We start from the raw sequence: 19,880 nt of genomic DNA, 5'->3' as shown, positions 1-19,880 counted from the left end.
GAAAAACCTAACAAAGAATAGGGTCTGAAGTGTACCGAACTACGCTTTAATTTATTACAAAGTCACATTTATTAGTTCAGCTCAGCTATCTCAGCATCATCAATAATACGAACCTGTTGTTCTATATACAATCTACCTTCTGCGCTTCTTTTTTCAAATAATAATTTTTAATAAGTAATAATAGTAGTAATAACGTGTCTCAAATTTTTTCGAAATATTTTTCAATTTTTTTTCTTTTTTGCTTTCGCCTCGTTGATATTTTTATAAGTGTGCTGAAAAATCGGTATAAATGTAACTACTAAAGGAGTAATATTTTACCGTAATAATCATCGTAGCTTAGAGAAAACTCGGAAGGACTGTAACACCGTTTTATGTTATCCTATATTACTATTGCAACATTATTAAAGTTGGTTCGTTTAGATATATGGTCATCGAAAACCATTTAGAAACAAGATTGGCCGAACGGTCCATTCTAAATAACTAATACGAAATTATTAACATTTTATTCCTACAATTCGTTCAAGCACCATTGGCTGTTAAATATATGAGCGATTGAACAAATTGGATTTGATTACGTCTATAATTATTACTTCGTTCTTGTTTTACTATCACTGATAGATACTACTTTGTAAATGTCGATAATGAACTTCGATCGACCCTAGATGCTAATATTAATTCTTACAACTAGATCACTACCGTCGATATCATCAACGATGAGTTTTTCTTCGTTAGTCTTGCCGTGTTTCTTGGTGTTGGTAGCTACGACACTTGATTCGTATTGATATCTTATTTTCTTAAACTTCTATTTATTTTCTATCATCACGTCATATAATTAACAACTAGTTTTAATTCGAACAATGATTTTTTTCGTTATATACCAATATATTCAACTGTCTCAGCAACCAACGGTAAAGTCAAAAACAGCATAAAATTCATATAAAGTATTACAGGTCTTCCAGAATTTTTCTAAGTTATAATTATTTTATTATATTTTTTCTAACCAGAAACCGCCATCTCCAGACTTCACTCAGATTGGGATCAAGAGACACAAGGCGGTGTAGTACTTTTTTTTTGATTGGTATCAATCTAAATCTAGTATTTGGACGAAGTGCGAGGATGGGTCGTGCGTGCTTTTGCTTTCTAAATCGAGCGTGCAAATCTCATAAAATCGTTTTACTTCATTTAGCCACAGATAGCTTACTTTCGTATTTTCTTCGCCAGTTAATAATTTATCTTCGTTAATTCATTTGATACATGTGTACTAGTCTTGAAAAAAAAAAGGAAAAAAAGAAACAAAAATACGAATGTCGCAATTATGTATATGAATGTGTTCATGTTTGTGTGTGCACATATCAACATGTGTGTGAACGATGATTGGAATTTGTAGAGCAGCCCTGAGAAAGAGCGATTGACGCGCGTGGAAATAACGTGTAGGTGAATTAAGGCATGTTGCCTGTGTGAATTTGATCTGTATGAGAATGAACGTTTCATTGAACATGTGAATTTGGGAATTACTTATCATTTACTTTTTTTTTTCTTTACTTTTACTTTTAACCTCAAGTCTTAAGGGCTGTGTGACGCGAATCTGCACACCCGTGCCTCGAATTTGTATACAAATGACAACCTTCAACACTAAATATCGATACTTCTGTAAAGAAATAATATCCGATCAATGACAAATTACAGTTCCAGTAAGATAAATATATATTTCTTTAATAAATATACTAAACTTACCGTCAGGCAACTCGTATAGTTTTCTAGGAAGAGAGGCAAAGTAAGGATGCCTTAACGCTTCTTCAGCTCCAATCCGTTGATCCGGATTTAACTGCAGAAGCGACGATGCCATACTATCACCTTCGGCAATATCATAGAGTCTAGGAAATGAAAGACCCAATTTTCGTGGAGGATAGAATCCCAGTCTATGTGGTTTATATCCTGGCAGGTGTGTAACACCAGGCCAAGTTTCTTCGGTAGGAGTACCCAATACTTTGAATATTTTATCAAGTTGGTCGTACGTACAGCGTACACCTGGGAATGTTGGTTCACCAGTCAACATCTCCATAAATATGCAACCTACTCCCCACATATCAAGCGAGGTAGAATACTCTGTGGAACCCAAAAGAACATCAGGTGGCCTGTACCATAATGTCACAACTTCATGCGAGTACGTATGTGACGGTACAGATTTAGCTCTCGCTAAACCGAAATCTGCTAGTTTAAGTTCTCCTATTTCACTGATTAACAAGTTTTGCGGCTTCACGTCTCTATGTAATACTCTCCTAAATTAACATACGATAAATTAGTTATTAATATTAAACTCGAAAATCTTAAATTTATATGTACGCGTGCTTTTACCTGCGGTGACAATACGCCAATCCTCTTAATAATTGAAATAAGAATAGTTTAACATTTCGTGGATCTAGACCACCATTACCGCTTCCATACCTCTCCATATATTGCGATAGATCAGTATGAACATATTCAAAAACAAAAGTAAGAGTCTCGCGCGTATGAATTATATCGTGTAAAGTAACGATATTGCTATGCTTCAATTCTTTAAGAAGGCTTGCCTCGCGGATGGCAGTAAATGGAGCACCTTCTTCCTCTTGTAGTCTAATTTCTTTAAGTGCCACCATTTGATTTGTAAGATGACTATAGCCTTTGAACACTGTGGCATACGATCCTTCCCCTAATTGTTCCAGTTTTATATAAGCTTCGGATTTACCGAAAGGAGAATCTCCCTGCGAATATAAGCATAAACACTTGTTAACACTAAAATGTTGAAAGAATATAAGTAAATATGAGTCTAGCATTACCCCAAATGCTGAAAATCTCTTGGTTCTTCTAGGAGGTGGATCTGGCCCAAGGAAGACCTCTGACTTGGGTCGCGGTGGACGCCGAGGTCTTAAGATTACTCTCGCTTCTTCACGTATATCCTCGTCGAGAAGCTTGGAATCACTAGAAACGGAAAGCTGCCGATGCACTCTCTCATGGTCGCCCACACCTGTCCATTCTATGACATCCAATTTCGTCCTTAAAACTTTCTTTAAAATAACAGCAATAGGAATCCACGTAGAATCATAATCCCTCAATATTTTATTAATGCATAAAAATTTTAGTGTATGTGCAATACATATTTAGTAAACAATACATTATAATGGGTCAATTTAATCATACTACTGGTTTCTATTAACTACTAAAGTAATAAATATTTACCACAGATATCAAACCCCGATGTAAATGTTTTTCATAACAGTTATCTATTTAACATGTTGTAACTTTAAAAAAAAGATGGTATGTAGCTTCCTGATAAGTGCCAATGTGCACTATAAAAACTTAGTTTGATAAATAGAGTTATTCGTTAAACTATTTATAGTCATACCATATATTATAAAAAAATACAATACTTTGTTTTATAATAAATAAATTTTACACTTACCATAACGACGATCCTTATCTGCAGGTATATTGCCGTTTGGTTCTAAACGGTCTAGGAACTCCTCGGAATAGCCATTATACGGCAGTTGACCCCTGTTTGCAGCATCATCAGCCTCTTCTTTTGATATTGCTAAAATAGATAAACCAATAATATTGATAAACTAATATTAAAAACATTTTTTATCAATCTTTACTATAAAATTCAATATAAGAAATAGATAAAGTAAAAAATATAAATAAAGATCAGAGTAGCAATTACTTAAATAACTTGGAAGTGCATGCGATAAGCAATATTATTTTACAATACAAAACTAATATCAATGATAATGAAATTATATTTGTGGAACCTTTTAAGTGTCTAAATGGACATTAATTCTTTTATGATCTATCTTTATATAACGGAAAAGTACTATATTTAAGTAATAGGTATTAAACTCTTCTTATCTTTTTATTTTATAAGGTATTTTACATAATATATCGATGTTGTGTAACATTAGATAATTTTGATTATACTTACAAAGTCTTCCAAAGCTGTGGCTAAGCCTTTTTTTCAGCTTTTGTACTCTGCTAAGAGCACCTCCTTTCTTCTCCCGCATTGTCACAGACCCTGTGCATAATAAGCGCAATCTTTAGCAACTGTAAATCAAAACAAAGATATATAAATTCAGACATTGGCGTACTATAATATATAACCAAGAAACTCAGAATAATTCAAACATTATGGACTATTACATGTGTGATGACATCATGCAGTGTGCAATGCCAGTGTTCCTCAATCTTATGATTAATAGTGGCAGGGATGTGTAAGATATATTTGTCTTGGATAAAGTGCTATATATATATGACAATATTATCAATGAACACTTCTTTCAAAAAGAAGAATATATCTTGTCTATATAGATAACAATATTTTTTCTTCTGTTAAATAAAGTAAAGATTACCACCATGTAACAGTATGTTCGTTGAAACAATGAAATAGTAGAGCAGAAGAGTTTATAACTGCTTCTACAAATACAAACGACATTCTTTCTTAATTTATGTACCATATAAGTATGTATGCTCAATTCGAAAAGATAATAGCACCAGTTGTTCAATTGCATTGACAAAGTTATTCTATTGAAGAAAATTCATATCTAATTAAATTCATGAATTAATACATAACATGAACAATTGTTAGCAGATTATGATAACATATTGAAACAATGATATGCTAATACATAACGATAACGAGAATTTGAAATTGGTCATAAATTTTTTCAAATATAAGATAAGTATTTCTTTAAAAACCTATAGTTTATATCTTAAGAGCAAGTATCTTATAGCTCCATAAACATCAATTCCACTGTTAAGAAGCAACAAATAATTAGAAGTTTAATAAATATATGTATACATAAATACATGATGTGTATGGTTATGTGTATCTAATGTATACGTATATACATCGTACAATGTACATACATGCGTACACGCACATGTGTTGTTACAACAGGTCAATGAACTAAAAAAAGTTTAGTTATAACGTGTGAAATAACGATAGATAAATTACGTTGATAATCTTTAGAGTGACTACTGACTCCACATCTCGTTTCACGGTGTTCCGCATGCTTCCCCGTACACAAAAGCACTTTTCTCCATTCACGCATCTGTCGCGGTTCTACGAGTAACGTTTTCGCGGCAATGGAAAGGCACTACAATATCCAGAGCACTCGAGGTGACGATGCACAACTTTGATACAATCTCACATCTGATAAACTCGTCTACGCGACCGAAGTTCGATAAAAAGCTTCGCCAAGAATGTACATGATTCGTTTCTCTCTTCGAAATACATACTGTCCGCCCCCACCCCTCTCGTTAGTAAACGACACGCTCTCCTTGCCTCTCTCTTTGCTGCACTCTCTTCGCCTGTCACTTTGTCTCTCTTTGTCGGACCAATGTCCGCCCCCATAATCGCGCAACTTTTGACACTCTGTCCGACTAATACTCGATTGTGTTTTACCGAGTCCACATGTGAAAATCAGAGAGACGATTCAATTCGCAATAAAACACGAACAGAGGGTAAAAACGGAAAGCGGTATACGAGCGTCGAGGACACGGTCTAAGGCTGCGGAAAAATGAAAAAGGGGGGGAGCAGCCGGGGAATTAGTTCTGTGATAGTCGGATCTCGCGGGCGTCAACTTACCCTCTTTGCTCTTGGAGGCGGTGGAGCCCTTGTCTTGACAGTACATGATTACTCATTCGCTCGAACGCACGAAACACATCACATATGGGCGGTGACGCACAGTGTGTGTGTATATGTGAGAAGCTATGTTTCGTGGTGTTCCTCTCGGGCAGGTCAGGTCCGGCGAGTACCTCCTTCACCTTTCCCGTATTTTGTACATCGGTGGCAGCGTACGATACTTTCCTAATGAACTGATCGCCATGAAAAACACACCACCGTCTTCCCGTTCACCGCTTAAAGATCTCGCGCCGTGCGCTCTCGCCGTGATATGCGCTCCGCCGATATTATCCCCGGTTAGACCTCGCCGAACGTTTACACGTTCTCGATTCAGTGAATATCAAATATCTTTTGCAACCGGGTTTCTCTATCGCGACTTCCTGGATATATGGCGGGTGCTCGCGCACGCCACCACTACCTCGAATAACTCATCCGCGAGAACAAACTTCTCCCACGAAGTTCTCTATTCCCATAGCCCCACTACTGCCTCGCGCCACAGACAAAAGTCTGAAACTGGCCGATCTACGTTGGCCTGGGTATATACAATGTGCAACCAGAATGGCTACTCGATAGGATTTTCATACGTGTTCGTTTACACCCATCTGGATTTCGTTATCGTACTCTTTTGGTACTGGAGTTACATTGTATATATTTCATTGCATTGTGTAATCTTTTTAATTAATAATATGTATATGCGTCTTAAAGTGAGTTTTTATATTTATTTTGCAAAATAAATAAAGTCATCAATTACATATTGTCAGCTTTCATGTTATGAGCAATATCAAATATTGAGTTTTTATTTGCCATATTGTTGACAAACTATTTTTAAGACACGATTACATACTCGGCTAATTTAAAATCTACTTTCCATTACTGTAAAATATACCTAAACAAGTTCCTAGCACAATATTCCTTTCTGTATATTACATAATCATAGGCAAGCGTTAACCGCTTATTCTAGCTGTATCTAAATTATGCAACTTATATCTTTTTATAATTCAATTCACTTCAAGTACGGTCGCACGTGTACAGTTAATTAAACAATTTTACAAAATATTTACTTTCAAGTCAAGTAAAAAGTGAAACAACGACTTGTTTTCAATGAAAATGGGAAAATTATAATATCAAGGAATTAAAAATTAATATAGTTGGAATAAAACAGTAACACTGAAATTTTTAGTGCGAATATAGGATATGGATTAAAATCAAAATTTGCGCGTTTATGTTCATGGCGACATCAGAGCACGTGATTTGTTCTTTTTAGTAGTTATAGTTCCATTTTTATTCGCATCTTTGTATATAGCATGCATATTGCGCATGCGTCTGCGATGGTTTGAGGCGTTGCGTGTTAGTGCATACTTTCGCGTTGTGAGTCGGCAAAAAGGAAAAGCTCAAAACGGGTTTTAAGACATTTCGATATTTAAGGATTTTTCGAATCGCGATTCAACATCGAGCGATGTCAAGTGTAGAAAAAAAGCCATTTCGTCGGCTGCCCACAGATGTTCAGCCTTACCACTATAATATCGTTTTGTCACCGAATCTGAAAACTTTTGTTTTCGACGGCAAGGAAGATGTGCACATTGACGTAAGCTCAGTCAATCTAGATCACTCATTGGCATATTAATTATTCACGTGGCTCCTAGTAAATTTGTAATTTGAATGATAGAACAAAAAATGTTGACCATATGGCAAACATAACCACAAAATTTATATGCTATATATAAAACAAATTCTAATATAACCTTGAATGACAGTAAATTTGAAGGCATTTTTCTTATCTTGCTTTATCTGTTCTTAAAATTCTGAAAATGTGTATGACTACTAAAAGTAGAACATGATAAGATAGTCATATGAAAGATATTTGATTTGATATTTCATGCCAGGATGTTAAATGTTAAGTTCTTTTAGTTTTATTGTCACTTTATTAATTATGATTTTTTAATATTTGCAGGTCAAGTCATCTACAGACACTATCGTTTTAAATTCATTAGACATTGATATAAAGAGCGTAATTTTTAATGATAATGATGGAAAAGTTATTCCAACAAAACAAATTGAAGTTTGCTCACCCGAAGAAACAGCCACTTTGGTATTTGAAGAAAAATTACCAATGGGTAGAAGTGGATACTTGAGCTTGGAATTTGTTGGGGAAATTAATGATAAAATGAAGGGTTTCTATAGAAGCAAATACATTGGGTACTACAATTTGAATAGAATTATAATATGATTCTATCAAATATTTATTTTATTATAAGAGTTGTACTTTTTTTTTTTATTATTTATTATAAGAATTTAACATTTTGTAGACAAAATAAGTACTATGCTGTAACTTATTTATGTCCTACATCAGCTCGTAGACTTTTTCCCTGTTGGGATGAACCATCATTAAAAGCTACTTTTACTATACAACTTGTGCTTCCTCGTGATATGTCACTTGTTGGTTTATCAAATATGGTAAGCAATGATTGGCATTTCTAAAATAACAAGGATCTTTTATGTGTTTGCAGGACCAATGGAACTGTTGAACATGCAGCTGTAACTCAATTCGAGCCAACAGATGCTAGACGTTGCTTCCCATGCTGGGATGAACCAGCACACAAAGCCACGTTTGATATTACTCTAAATGTACCGTCAGGTCTTACAGCACTTTCCAATATGGTAAGCAGCGCCTAGCACATGTGGTTTTATTTATTTTTTCTTTTGTTTTCTTTTTTAAATAAACATTAATATTATTAAACATACACATAATTTTAGAAGAAATATTTATTTATTTGTTGTAGCCTATTAAAAACAAGGTAACGAATGAATCAGTCGAGACTTTAGTATTTGAGAGGACACCAATCATGTCGACATATTTAGTAGCAGTGGTAGTTGGTGAATTCGATTACATAGAAGACAAATCGAGCGATGGTGTACTAGTACGCGTGTACACCCCGAAATCGAAGAAAGAACAAGGACAGTTCGCGTTGGAAGTAGCGACAAAAGTACTGCCATATTATAAAACCTACTTTGGAATTGCTTATCCACTCCCAAAAATTGATCTTATCGCGATTGCTGATTTCTCATCCGGAGCTATGGAAAATTGGGGTCTAGTTACATATCGAGAAACTTGTCTTCTAGTAGATCCACAAAATACATCTGCTGTGCGGAAACAGTGGATCGCTTTAGTCGTAGCGCACGAACTGGCGCATCAATGGTTTGGAAATCTCGTAACCATGGAATGGTGGACGCATTTATGGTTAAACGAAGGATACGCTTCGTTTGTGGAATTCTTATGTGTTGCTCATCTATTCCCCGAATATGATATTTGGACCCAATTTGTGACAGACACGTATATCAGAGCATTGGAGCTTGACGCTTTAAAGAATAGTCATCCGATCGAGGTACCAGTCGGTCACCCTTCTGAAATAGATGAGATTTTCGATGACATTTCTTACAATAAAGGAGCATGTGTTATTCGAATGTTGCATTCCTACATTGGAGACGACGATTTTCGAAAAGGTATGAATCTCTACTTGAAAAAGCACAGCTATGCCAATGCAGAAACTGGAGATCTTTGGGATGCTTTGGAGGAAGCCAGCAATAAGGACGTACGCAGCGTGATGTCCACTTGGACCGAGCAGCAAGGATTCCCTGTTGTCAGAGTTCAACATCGTCAAGAAGGCAGTGATCGAATTCTGTCTCTGTCTCAGGAAAGATTCCTAGCTGATGGTTCCGTGGATACCGGAAACAGTTTGTGGATCATACCAATTAGCATAAGTACGTCGAAGAATCCAGAGGAGTGTGTACTTAAGGCTTTGTTCGACGAGAAGACGAAAGAGTTTCGAGTTAAAAACGTTCCTGAAGATCACTGGGTAAAGATCAACCCTGGAACGATCGGTTTCTACAGGACTCACTATAGCCCAGAAGCATTGTCTCTCTTGTTACCAGCTGTCAAAGATCACGCGTTACCTCCCTTAGATAGACTGGGTCTACTGGACGATCTATTTGCTATGGTACAAGCTGGTCATGCTTCTACCGTAGAAGTACTTCAACTTATGCAAGCGTTTCAACATGAAGATAATTTCACTGTATGGTCTAGTATAGTCAATAGCCTAGGAAAAATCGGAGTTCTTGTGTCTCATTTGGACTTTGAGGATTCGTTCAAAGCGTTTGGACGTAACTTGATGCGCGACATCACCAACAAACTAGGCTGGGATCCTAAACCTAATGAATGTCATCTGGACACCCTTCTACGATCCCTTGTTCTAGGTCGTATGGCAGCATTGAACGACGAGGATACTATACAAGAAGCCAAAAAGAGATTTGAGTTGCACGTTTCTGGCATCACGCTACTCGCTGCCGATTTACGTAGCCCTGTTTACAGGGCTGTACTCTCTGTTGGTGATGCCGACACTTACGAAACCATGTTGAGGCTTTATCGAGAGGCAGATTTGCACGAGGAGAAAGACAGAATACTGAGAGCGCTGGGTGCGATCAAAGATGAAACCTTGTTGGCAAAGGTTCTAGATTTCGCTATGAGCGACGAAGTCAGAGCTCAGGACACAGTGTTTGCTATCATGTCGGTGGCAATGACTTACAAAGGCCGCGTGATGGCTTGGGACTTTTTCAAGGAAAATTGGAAGACCCTGCTCGATCGATACGGTGGCGGTTTCTTGATTTCGAGATTGGTGAAATTCACTACGGAGAATTTCGTTACCGAGGAACGAGCCAAAGATGTCGAGGAATTCTTCAAGAACCATCCGACACCGGGAACCGAAAGAACGGTTCAACAGAGCGCCGAATCCATCAGATTGAACGCGGCATGGCTTGCCAGGGATAAAGACTCTATCAAGGAATACTTGATCACTCATGTTTAGTAGTACCATGAGTTATTTGTCTTGAGTTCTTGTCCTTACCTTGTTACAATTTCTCATACAATAGGAAATCTAAAGGGCTACAGTATGCCATTCTGCGAACGTATTAAAAATAAAACAGGAGTTGCTTCGAGTCAATTTAGAGAAAAAGAGAAGATTGCAAGGGTTCTCTTGCAACACACGACATCGTAGAATTTGCCTTTACAGACATACATATACACACGCATACACACAGACGGGTACACATATACAACAGTTGCTTCAAAGGAACCTCGACTGCGTGCATAGTTGCTCGTTGTCTCGTTGCAAATTTCGTTGCAAATTTCGTTGCAATTCTTTCGAACGAATGTACAGGAGCTACGAAAGGATATTACAGTCTGTACTACCGAACTTTATCGAATGACGACGGTATTTTTTAAATTGCTACATTATGTTCTTTGGCATTTACTTTCCCAGTTTTATGATTCACGTACGATGTAAGTTCTTTCCCCGATAAGTATGATGTCTCAAAACCGCGCACTAGTGTTTACCACTTTTATAATATGAGTAAAATGAGTGAATCAAGATGAATAAAAAGAAAGAAAACAAGCGTGTAGCTGCAGAAACTCATTTATATCACGTACTATAACCGAGAAAATTGAAATAAATACTTATACGCTTGTATCTTTACGACTACGTATTCAATTAGCTTTCTCCGTTCTTAATATTTAATAGTATTAAAAATTTCATTTGATCGACCATATTCACATTTTATTAATCATCAAACTCATAACAATCAGAATCCACCCCTCAAGCCTCCAACCTATGAAACTCTCCGCCTCCTCGGTATCTCGTGATTGAAGCACGCGTGGGCGAGCAGAAGTCATATCGGTCACTTAAGCGTCGTTACACGCTCGCAAGGTGACGGTTGCGGAGTACGAGTTCGCTCCTTATCCCCAGCATTGATCAGCTCTTTTAACCCGCGTAGGAGGGTTGCGCTGCCGTGAGTCAGCTTCCACTTTCGTTTATTAGCGCGTACACACGCGTGTATCCAGCCTGGTGGTTTGCGTCGACTAGTCGTCCGCCACCCTCTTTATCTCCTTCTTTCTCTCTCTCTCTCCCTCTCTCTCTTTCTATCTCCCTACGGTACTTCCTCCCCATCTCTCCGTATGAATACGAAGCAAACTCGAGTGGCCGAAGGGATGAGAGAGCTAGCCGGGCCGGGGGCACACGCGCTCGGACGGAATCAGTTCCCGTGGGTATTCCGTGGTCTCGAGGTTCCCAGGAGCGCGCACGCGACCCGGGACATGGGACACACGATCAATACGGGAACTTGGCGAACTCCTACAACGATACATCGTGCGACCACTACCAGCCCTGTCCTCTCCTGGCCTCGACGAGGACGACCATCCGAAGGGCCGCCTCCTCCTCGCACGTGTGCACGGATTATTACGTACACGTGTGTCCATTTAAGTCAGCCCACCCCGCGCGTGTTCCACAGGATGCTCGCGGATTTATCGTTGAAAGCGATGCAGCGACCTAACGAGAAGAAATTGCCGATGGGGATCGTTACGGGTAGAGCTCGATTGTCGAGAACAGTCCCTTTTTCGAGGTAATGTCCCCGGAACACCTTATTCGCCAACAACTTCGTTGGCTTTTCCACTGCGTCTCGTCGACCAAGGAAACCTTTATTGGACCATTCTATTTCTTGTAATAGGCACCTGTTCTGGCAGGAACGAACGCGCGGGATATATCACCTATTCGAATCGTTTTATCGATGATTAAGACTTTATACTCGAACGCCTTGGGCAATTTAGCGTGATGTATGCGTTGGACCGAGGGTGAAAGGATTATGGTATCAGATGGATCTCCCGGATTGGAGATCGGGTAGAAGGGCGGGCGTAATCGCTAGAAGTTTTTAGGGTAAAACTTGGAGGAGAATGGCAAAAGTAAGGTGTATATGAATTTATTGGCGATATTTTACGAAAAGGCTGCGTGCTTTGGAACATTATATTTATGACGAAGGAAATATATTGTCAAGTTATATTTTTACCTTCAGCTTTCTTCGAAAGGCTGAGATTTTCTGTTGGATAACAACTTACATAAATATACGACTCTTCTCTTGTTTCTCCTCAGCGTTGCGCACAGTGGCGAGGATAAAAATAGAAACAGTCCTAATTTTGTTTGTAATTATTAGTAGAAATAAAGACTTAAACATTGTTCTACATTATAAGAAAAAAAAAGACATTTCACGATGTAATTAGTTGAAATTACAATTTACATTTTCCTCTTTATACGCTTTTTACAGCTTAAACGATATTTTTATCTTTTTTTTTTTTTCGTTAATTAACTAATTTTTTAAGGGGAAGGATCATCGTTGATGAGAAAACAGTATAGACAAAAGTAATCGTATGGACACAGTTTGTATTTTATTTCGCGCGCGAGCGAGCATAACCAGCTCGCACATCAAATATACTTACACTTTACAGGCTTTCAGTCTTCGCGAATATACAATAATTACGGAGAAAATTTCTAAATTATAATATGAAAAGCAATAACAATGATAATTATGTAATAATAATATAATATAATAATAATAATAATATAGAATCGACCGTTGCGATTAATGTAATAATTCATAATACAAATAAATTCGCTTTATTATCTACAAGGGGGAGTTCAAAATAATACATGCTTTGATCAACGCGATGATAAACATTTCTCTTCCACGCGAAAACTACGAAAGAAAAGGAAAGGCGATCCATTCACGATTGGTTGTGGACGAGGTGGTGGTACTTACAATTAAAACGCAGGTGATCAATTCGATTTCCATCTTCGTCGATCCTTAAATATACATTCGATCCTCTAAAACGAACATTTATAGAAAAATTTCCTAGATTTCGAACTAAACTATCGGAATCGATCGGAATTTCTTGTCGAAACGAATAGTTGCAATATTATAAAATCAATCGACACGAGGAAACAATCTTCCTATATTTTACAATTCGGAGTTATGAAACAAAGTAACAAGAGAATGATAAAAAAAGAACAACGCGATCGTCGTTTACGATATCGAGAAACGAGACACGTGTAACGCAGTTCGGATTAGGAGAGGATTATAAGAATCGGAGAAGGGGGGTCGGAAGGTGGAGAGAGTTTGGTGGATCAAAAAAGAAGTGAATCGATTAAAAGATGAGAAAAGGGGTCTCGTGCGAGGAATGCGGTGAGTTCTATGTACAAGTATTTACATCTTTACTCGAAGAAAGAAGTTAAGATCGGCCGTAATCGGCCCGCTTTGTCGTCCTTCTTTCACGTCGTCTTCGTTCTTCTCTTCAGGCGCCGCGCCGCCTCGAGACGTCGAGCGCATCCCTATTCGATGTCCTCGCTCTTTTCTCGAAACGCTCGACAAAATCCCGTTCTTCTCCAGAATACCTGAACATCAGGATACCTTTCATTCCTGTTTCCCTTCTGGACCTTCGAAATCTTCAAGAAATCTCTATACAGTCGAAAACGAGCACAAAACATGGTTGTAGCAACGTTCTTCAGGTGAAACGCTACCACAATGAGCCGAGTTCTCGATTCAACTCCCCGAAGATGACTCGAACAATCCCGCGACGTCGAAACACGGAGGTCAAGCCGTCAGCCCACGAGGATAAGAAGCTCGCAGCGACCTGAACCTCACTGGAGCTCGTTCGCCGATACAGGTCACCGTTCCGCGACCATTCCGGTGATCGTGGATGTTGACGATGTTGTCGTCGTCGTTGGAACGGTCGTCGGGGCATTCAACAACGGTTGCAACGGTTGCCTCGGTGTCGTTTTCGCTACGGTGGATTCGTGATGAACGTTCGTTTCCTCCAGGGTCGTCTGAAGATCGCAGATGTACTCGATCACCCTCTGGATAACCTCCAGCTTGGATAACTTCCGTTTCCTCGGCATGTCAGGCACCAGGGATCTCAGCTTCGTTAGGTAAGCGGCCACTTCTTCTGCTTCCAGGTCACGACGAGTTCCGTTGATGCCCAGGCTGCTGTGCAGAACACCTCGACTTGGCGGTACTCTGCCGCCCACTGGGCTTACCACCATCGCCTTCATGTCGTACGCGTATATGCGTGTTTCTTACTTCTGGTCGATTTTCAGTCGACGCGAGTGTTCGCTCGCTAAACGGCACACAGTCAGCAGTTAAGCGGCGAAAAAGATGTGGGTCGTCGATTAATTCGATCGGGCAGCACACTTTCCGAAATATACGGCTGCTTATCTGCCGGACGCCAGTGCACGCACCCCGTGTATTTATCGATCGAACCAACCCACCAAAGTAAGCGCACGAGATAGCGGTAGAGACTCGCGCGATCTTGGTCTTTCGTTCTTCTTTCTAATTCCGTCCACTTTGTATGCCGCTCCTTTTTCCTTTCGATGAAGTTTGACGATTTACAACACCAACGTCACGCACTATTTCTATGGCTGTCTGTGTTATCGCAAGATAGTTACACTCGCGTTGAACATCGCCTTGATCGAACTGTTTGTTAATTGGAGAAGAGAAATTTTCTGATGACTACTCCGAACGCAACGAGTGCGCAAGAAAAGAGCGTGCAGCGTACTCCTTGTAACGTACACGTTACGCTCGACGGATCGAAATCAACTGGCCTCCGCCCCTCACCTGCGCGCTTATATAGCTTTCCCCCACCCGGTACCGTTCTACCCGCGACGCCTCCACTATCCATACGGCGCAATCGCTGCCCGAATAAAATAGCGTTGGACTCGAATCGCTCACGAAACGAATTGTTATCTGACCTATTTATATATGCACTTTTGGTAAATATTTATGCATAGGTAATTTCTTTTTTCTTTCTTTTTTCTCTTTCTTTTCAATCGATTGAAAATAATGGCCGCTATTTGCGATCGGAGATAATGTAATCGACGATAATCTTGTTTGCACTGTACTCGATTGCGCGGGCTATTTGCCGGTACATGTGAACCGAGCGTCGATTTCTTTAGAAAAATTATTTTACTAAGAAGTATAAGGTGGTATTCGTGTCGCATCGATGCTTTGTTCTTAATGTCGGCTAGATTGGTTTATTAAAGAAGAATGTCGATTTTATTTATATTTGAAGATTCTTTTATCTAATTTTTCCCTTTTTCTTTTTGTTTTAGACTTTAGATCTTGTAATTGTCGCCATCTATTTTCTTACGTAGTTTAATAAAAAGGGATACACATATTAGCAGGATATCGCGTAGGTAATTCGTTTCATAAATTTAATTTATTCGTCAATGTATAGCTACAAATACAGTAGTTATTAAACAGCCAATGGAAACAATTGCTACTATTCAAAGCAAACATTCCTTAATCAGTACGGAAATACAAAAATAGTAACGTATAAAATGTGTCACATGATATATCATTTTCTATTAATATATTCTTTCCACGGATTAATTTCCTGCGGTATGATCGCATACGTATTATGTAGCCCAAAGTCATACAAACTACCTAAGAACTTCAACCGTACTTCCTTACCCATACCAGGTGTACACAACTTCTATATAACCCAAAATCCTGTACCACGACCGAACACCATATTGTACGTACAAACACGTTCCCAAACCATCGATCTCGTCATTCTTCCAAACGACGTTCTGTTACCCCCTTATGGCATCCCTTATATTCCATTCACAAGCTGTAGCCAGCAGCTAACCGAAGAAGCAGTGAAAAAGGACGAGGCAAGACAAACAGGAGAAAAGAGGGAAGAAAATCCGAGAGAAGCGGACGGGTACACGTATCGTGAGCCGAGGCGACGAATAATTCGCGGAAAGGCGCGAGCAGGAACGCCGCCAGGAATTCCTGCTGGACGCCTGCTCGCTATCTCCGTCACCTCCTCCCCGGCCATGGAGCTTGTTCCAGCGAAAATCGTTCGGCTCGAAGCCAACCGTAGTCGGGGGTGTTTGACGACCATGGGACCAGAGGCGTCGGCGGGACAAGCCGGGCGTGGAAGAGAAGGGCGACGCCGCTAAAGCTAAAGCTGCCCACGACGAGAGGGACACGGGTGGCGGCGGCGCTTGAGGGGAGGGAGCAAAGGCATAGCGGTGTGGCTGCGGGGTAGGAGAGGGTGCGCGCTAAGGGTTCTAGGCGCGGGTGGAGGGGTGGGAGAGCTGCGCGGCTGTACGCGGTTGCGGGGAGGGGGGAAGGGGGAGACACGACCATTGTTGAACGTCCGGCGGCGCCAGCCACTAGCCATCACGGCTACCACCACCATCACCAACTCGCGTCGTCTCACTACCACCATCATCAACGACAACCACCGTCCTCTCATGCATGCTCATGGTTCACGAGCTCTCGCGGCACCGTGCACCGCCAACCTGTACACCATGATTCCGGCTACGGTTTTCTATATATGTACGCGCGTGTATAGCATATCTATATATACGTGCACGCATATATGTATACATGCGCGAGGTGCCCAGCGCCGAGACTCTTTCGCCTTCTTGACTTTGCGTGCTAGCGCGTATACATACGACTCCACGCTCTCGTGGTCTTCCTCCGATCGCCGGTTCGTCGATCTCGCTCTCGCTCCTCGTGACTCTCTGGTTACTTCGGCGTCTCGTTACCGGTCGCCGGGACAAGAACCCATCCGTTGTCCGGCGCTACGGACACACAGCGAGCGGAGTCCTTTATTATGCGCTACGTTTCGGATACGAGTCCCACGAGACGTCTCGGTGAAATTGCGTTTGAGGAGGAGGCGAGGGAGATTTCTGATTCGTAGGGTGAGTCGGTGCTGATTGCACGAACGCGGCGGTGAGGATAAGGTTCCTATATGATATACAGAGAATAGAGATATGACACGAGGAAGGTTGATGTTAGAACTTTGGATATGTCTATGTTTGTCTTTCTTCGATTTCCCTTCTTTGGCACCTTTGTGCACTAATATATCACAGTATCGCATCTTTTTCTGAATATGACAGATATACAACTTTTGTAAAAATTATTATTTACTCTGACATTACTTCACCACGTATGGGATTTTAAATAAAACAGCCTTGAATATCATTTCATCCCCACGAAATTACGCACATACAGCGTGAACTTGTTTATTTCCTATATCTTCTAATATATTCAACTTCAGGAAGGAGTTCAATAAGAAGTAATTCGTTAATCGTTATGGTAGTTAAAAGAACTCAACGAAAAAATGCTAACAAGGTTCTAGTGTCAGAATATATATGAAGTTTATGAATGTATATCACGCTTAGGTACGTTTGCACTTGAGTATAATTCGCTGTGGGTCAGCTTGCCTCATGGTTATGTTTATGAACGTAGCTAATGTCCGTGTAAAGTTCACGGCGGCGGTGAAGAACTGAAAGAACCCGGGGTTGAACAGGATACAAAATGTAGAGCAAAGTTCACATCTGCAATTGTGTATTTTAGAACTCGTTTTGATAGTAGAAGTGTTCGTAGAATTTCAGCGACCTAGATATACTTCTGAGTTTTCGGTACACTCGAATCATTATCAGTTAAGGACATCAAAAAAGATTAAAATTTCTAGAATTTCGGAAACGCTTTTAACATTTCTCAATAGAGATGAACGATATTTACGTTAAAATCAGACAGATAAAACATTTTCGCGTTTACATTCGATCGTCGAACGAAAATGATGCACGAGTATGACACATCGCGATGAAATTTGTCAAGCACAGTTACACTCGAATACTCACCTACCTATTAAATATTCAAAATCTCCTATCTTTAAAACAAATTTATATACAAAATCTTATTCGTGTTTACATCTCATTTTCTCGCATAAATCGCTCTCTCATCGAAGCTAGCAGTTACGATGCATCTCGCGTAACAAGCACGGGTAACATTCTCCTATAGAAAGAAAATGAAAACTCTGGAGATAGAAGATAATGTTATCTAGTATCGGAAAAGGATGAGATCTTCGTGAGAAAGCTGCTTCGTGGTAAAGTTGTTTTTTCATCGATGTCTAACGAGGAAGAAGATTGAATATCTTCGCGAGCAAACTTTGCCGAATGTTGGACGAACAGGTAAAAAAGAAAAAAATAGAAAAGTAGAATTTCTAAGAACGAAGAGAAAGAAGAAAATATACTGCTGTAGCGGATAAAATAAGTTTATGCTCAGGAGAAACACGCGGCGAGAGTATAAAGCGGAGAACGCTGAGAGAGATGCGAGTGTGATAATCGGAAATGCAAAGCGTAACCGAGCGCGCCTCATTGCGCGTGAAATCTCGTCGTGATAAAGATTTTAGATACCACGGAATAGTTGGCCGAGTTGGAAGCCGCGATTTTCCATTCGGCTAAAAGCGAAGGCGTGAGTCGAGTCGATCGAGAGGAAGAATATGGGAGTTAACGGTAAACGTGGAAGAAATACATAATTCGCGAGCTTTTGCTAATCGAGGAGCTGCAGACGACGACGCGCGCCGGATGTTCCGTTTAGCTGTCGGTGGAGCGCGAGACGAGCAAAAAAGAATAACGAGGAGAAATAGAAAATGATGTGGTAATAAGAATTGTGGATGTAATTAAAGCGCTAAGTAGCATGTAAGACGCCGTGACGTTCTGACATGTTAACGCGATGGAATGGCAAGATAAAGGCACTTCAAGTCCTAGGTAAATATTTTTAACATAAAATGATGGGTTTCGATTCTCTCTTTCTGCGATTAATAAGAACGTATGGGTGTTTTTGCAAGATTGAAGTTGATTTTCTTTGAAGTCGAAACGTATTAATGTACTTACTTCATTTTCAGCATACCATTTTGATTATAATTATTTATATAGGTATATATAATATACTTGTGTGCACATCAGTTCTATTGTATTATAAGTAACAGGTAGTATGAAAATATCGTTACATATAAACCTTCTATTTTTATAAAGCGACGTTAAATATAAAATTAATATTTTTACTATAGCTTTAGGCGAAGTTAAAGTTAAATTTCAGACTGTTGAATATCTTCCAACTTTTCGTTGTTCTTTTAGATAGATACCGAAGACTTCGTATAGATTATGTGTATAATGACTTTTTATTTCGATGCCAAATCATAATACTTCAGCCGCTATCAGTGCACACCTATAATCAAAGTCATTATTACTCCATCAAACAAATCTTACAAAAAATTATTCCAATTTATAGCAGCTTTTTGTATCACGGGGAAAAAGCTATTAATAAATCATATTTTATCTAATCGACATAAATCAATCATCACCCTTTCTCGACCAGATACCATCAACGATTTTGCGTAAGTTAATCTGCATAGGAGCGGTGAACTAAAACCATGGAATTTTCGATGCTTATCTTCGTCCTTTTGCAATAACGTGAGACAATAACGCATAACTTGACAATGCAGTAATCACACCTTCTAACATACTTGGTGCGTACGTACGATTATCGAGCAATG

At 39.5% G+C, this 19,880-nt stretch overlaps 3 protein-coding genes across 11 annotated transcripts in view; 1 reads left to right on the top strand and 2 right to left on the bottom strand.

The window, feature by feature from the left end:
• Positions 1-45: 45 nt before the first annotated feature.
• Positions 46-19,880, bottom strand: part of LOC122568995 (cyclin-dependent kinase 14) — a 78,392-nt gene continuing 58,557 nt past the window's right edge. The window contains exons 1-7 of one of the 8 annotated variants that reach the window (XM_043729421.1): positions 5,618-6,130; positions 3,956-4,074; positions 3,440-3,568; positions 2,817-3,013; positions 2,356-2,741; positions 1,735-2,279; positions 46-1,648 (exon numbers count right to left, since the gene is read on the bottom strand). In XM_043729421.1, coding sequence (XP_043585356.1) covers positions 1,557-1,648; positions 1,735-2,279; positions 2,356-2,741; positions 2,817-3,013; positions 3,440-3,568; positions 3,956-4,034 — 1,428 coding nt within the window. In that variant the 5' untranslated portion in view covers positions 4,035-4,074; positions 5,618-6,130 and the 3' untranslated portion in view covers positions 46-1,556. Of the gene's footprint in view, positions 1,649-1,734; positions 2,280-2,355; positions 2,742-2,816; positions 3,045-3,439; positions 3,569-3,955; positions 4,075-4,984; positions 5,530-5,617; positions 6,131-19,880 lie in introns of those variants that run through there. The other 7 variants (XM_043729418.1, XM_043729423.1, XM_043729417.1 and 4 more) reach the window with 7 other exon arrangements.
• Positions 6,957-11,178, top strand: LOC122568992 (puromycin-sensitive aminopeptidase). 2 transcript variants are annotated; one of them, XM_043729414.1, is made up of 4 exons: positions 6,957-7,238; positions 7,605-7,849; positions 7,960-8,107; positions 8,434-11,178. In XM_043729414.1, the coding sequence occupies exons 1-4, from the start codon at positions 7,110-7,112 to the stop codon at positions 10,510-10,512; spliced, it is 2,601 nt and encodes an 866-aa protein (XP_043585349.1). In that variant the 5' UTR covers positions 6,957-7,109; the 3' UTR covers positions 10,513-11,178. The 2 variants fall into 2 exon arrangements, with proteins under 2 accessions (XP_043585349.1, XP_043585348.1); XM_043729413.1 differs by lacking the exon at positions 7,960-8,107 and adding an exon at positions 8,161-8,311 and having other exon boundaries at positions 6,965-7,238.
• Positions 12,893-15,135, bottom strand: LOC122569005 (DNA-binding protein inhibitor ID-2). Its single transcript, XM_043729443.1, has one exon. The coding sequence runs from the start codon at positions 14,575-14,577 to the stop codon at positions 14,194-14,196; it is 384 nt and encodes a 127-aa protein (XP_043585378.1). The 5' UTR covers positions 14,578-15,135; the 3' UTR covers positions 12,893-14,193.

Source organism: Bombus pyrosoma, linkage group LG7 (genome assembly GCF_014825855.1).
Source record: "Bombus pyrosoma isolate SC7728 linkage group LG7, ASM1482585v1, whole genome shotgun sequence".
Taxonomy (NCBI): Eukaryota; Metazoa; Arthropoda; class Insecta; order Hymenoptera; family Apidae; genus Bombus; species Bombus pyrosoma.
This window is presented reverse-complemented; position numbering and strand designations above follow the sequence as displayed.

Bases quoted from the DNA above. Each gene is read 5' to 3' on its own strand.
- LOC122568992 (XM_043729413.1), top strand. From the start codon at position 7,110: ATGTCAAGTGTAGAAAAAAAGCCATTTCGTCGGCTGCCCACAGATGTT. The intron at 7,850-8,160 runs GTACTACAATTT...ATGTGTTTGCAG, and splicing joins TATAGAAGCAAATACATTGG to GACCAATGGAACTGTTGAAC. The intron at 8,312-8,433 runs GTAAGCAGCGCC...TATTTGTTGTAG, and splicing joins TTACAGCACTTTCCAATATG to CCTATTAAAAACAAGGTAAC.
- LOC122569005 (XM_043729443.1), bottom strand. From the start codon at position 14,577: ATGAAGGCGATGGTGGTAAGCCCAGTGGGCGGCAGAGTACCGCCAAGT.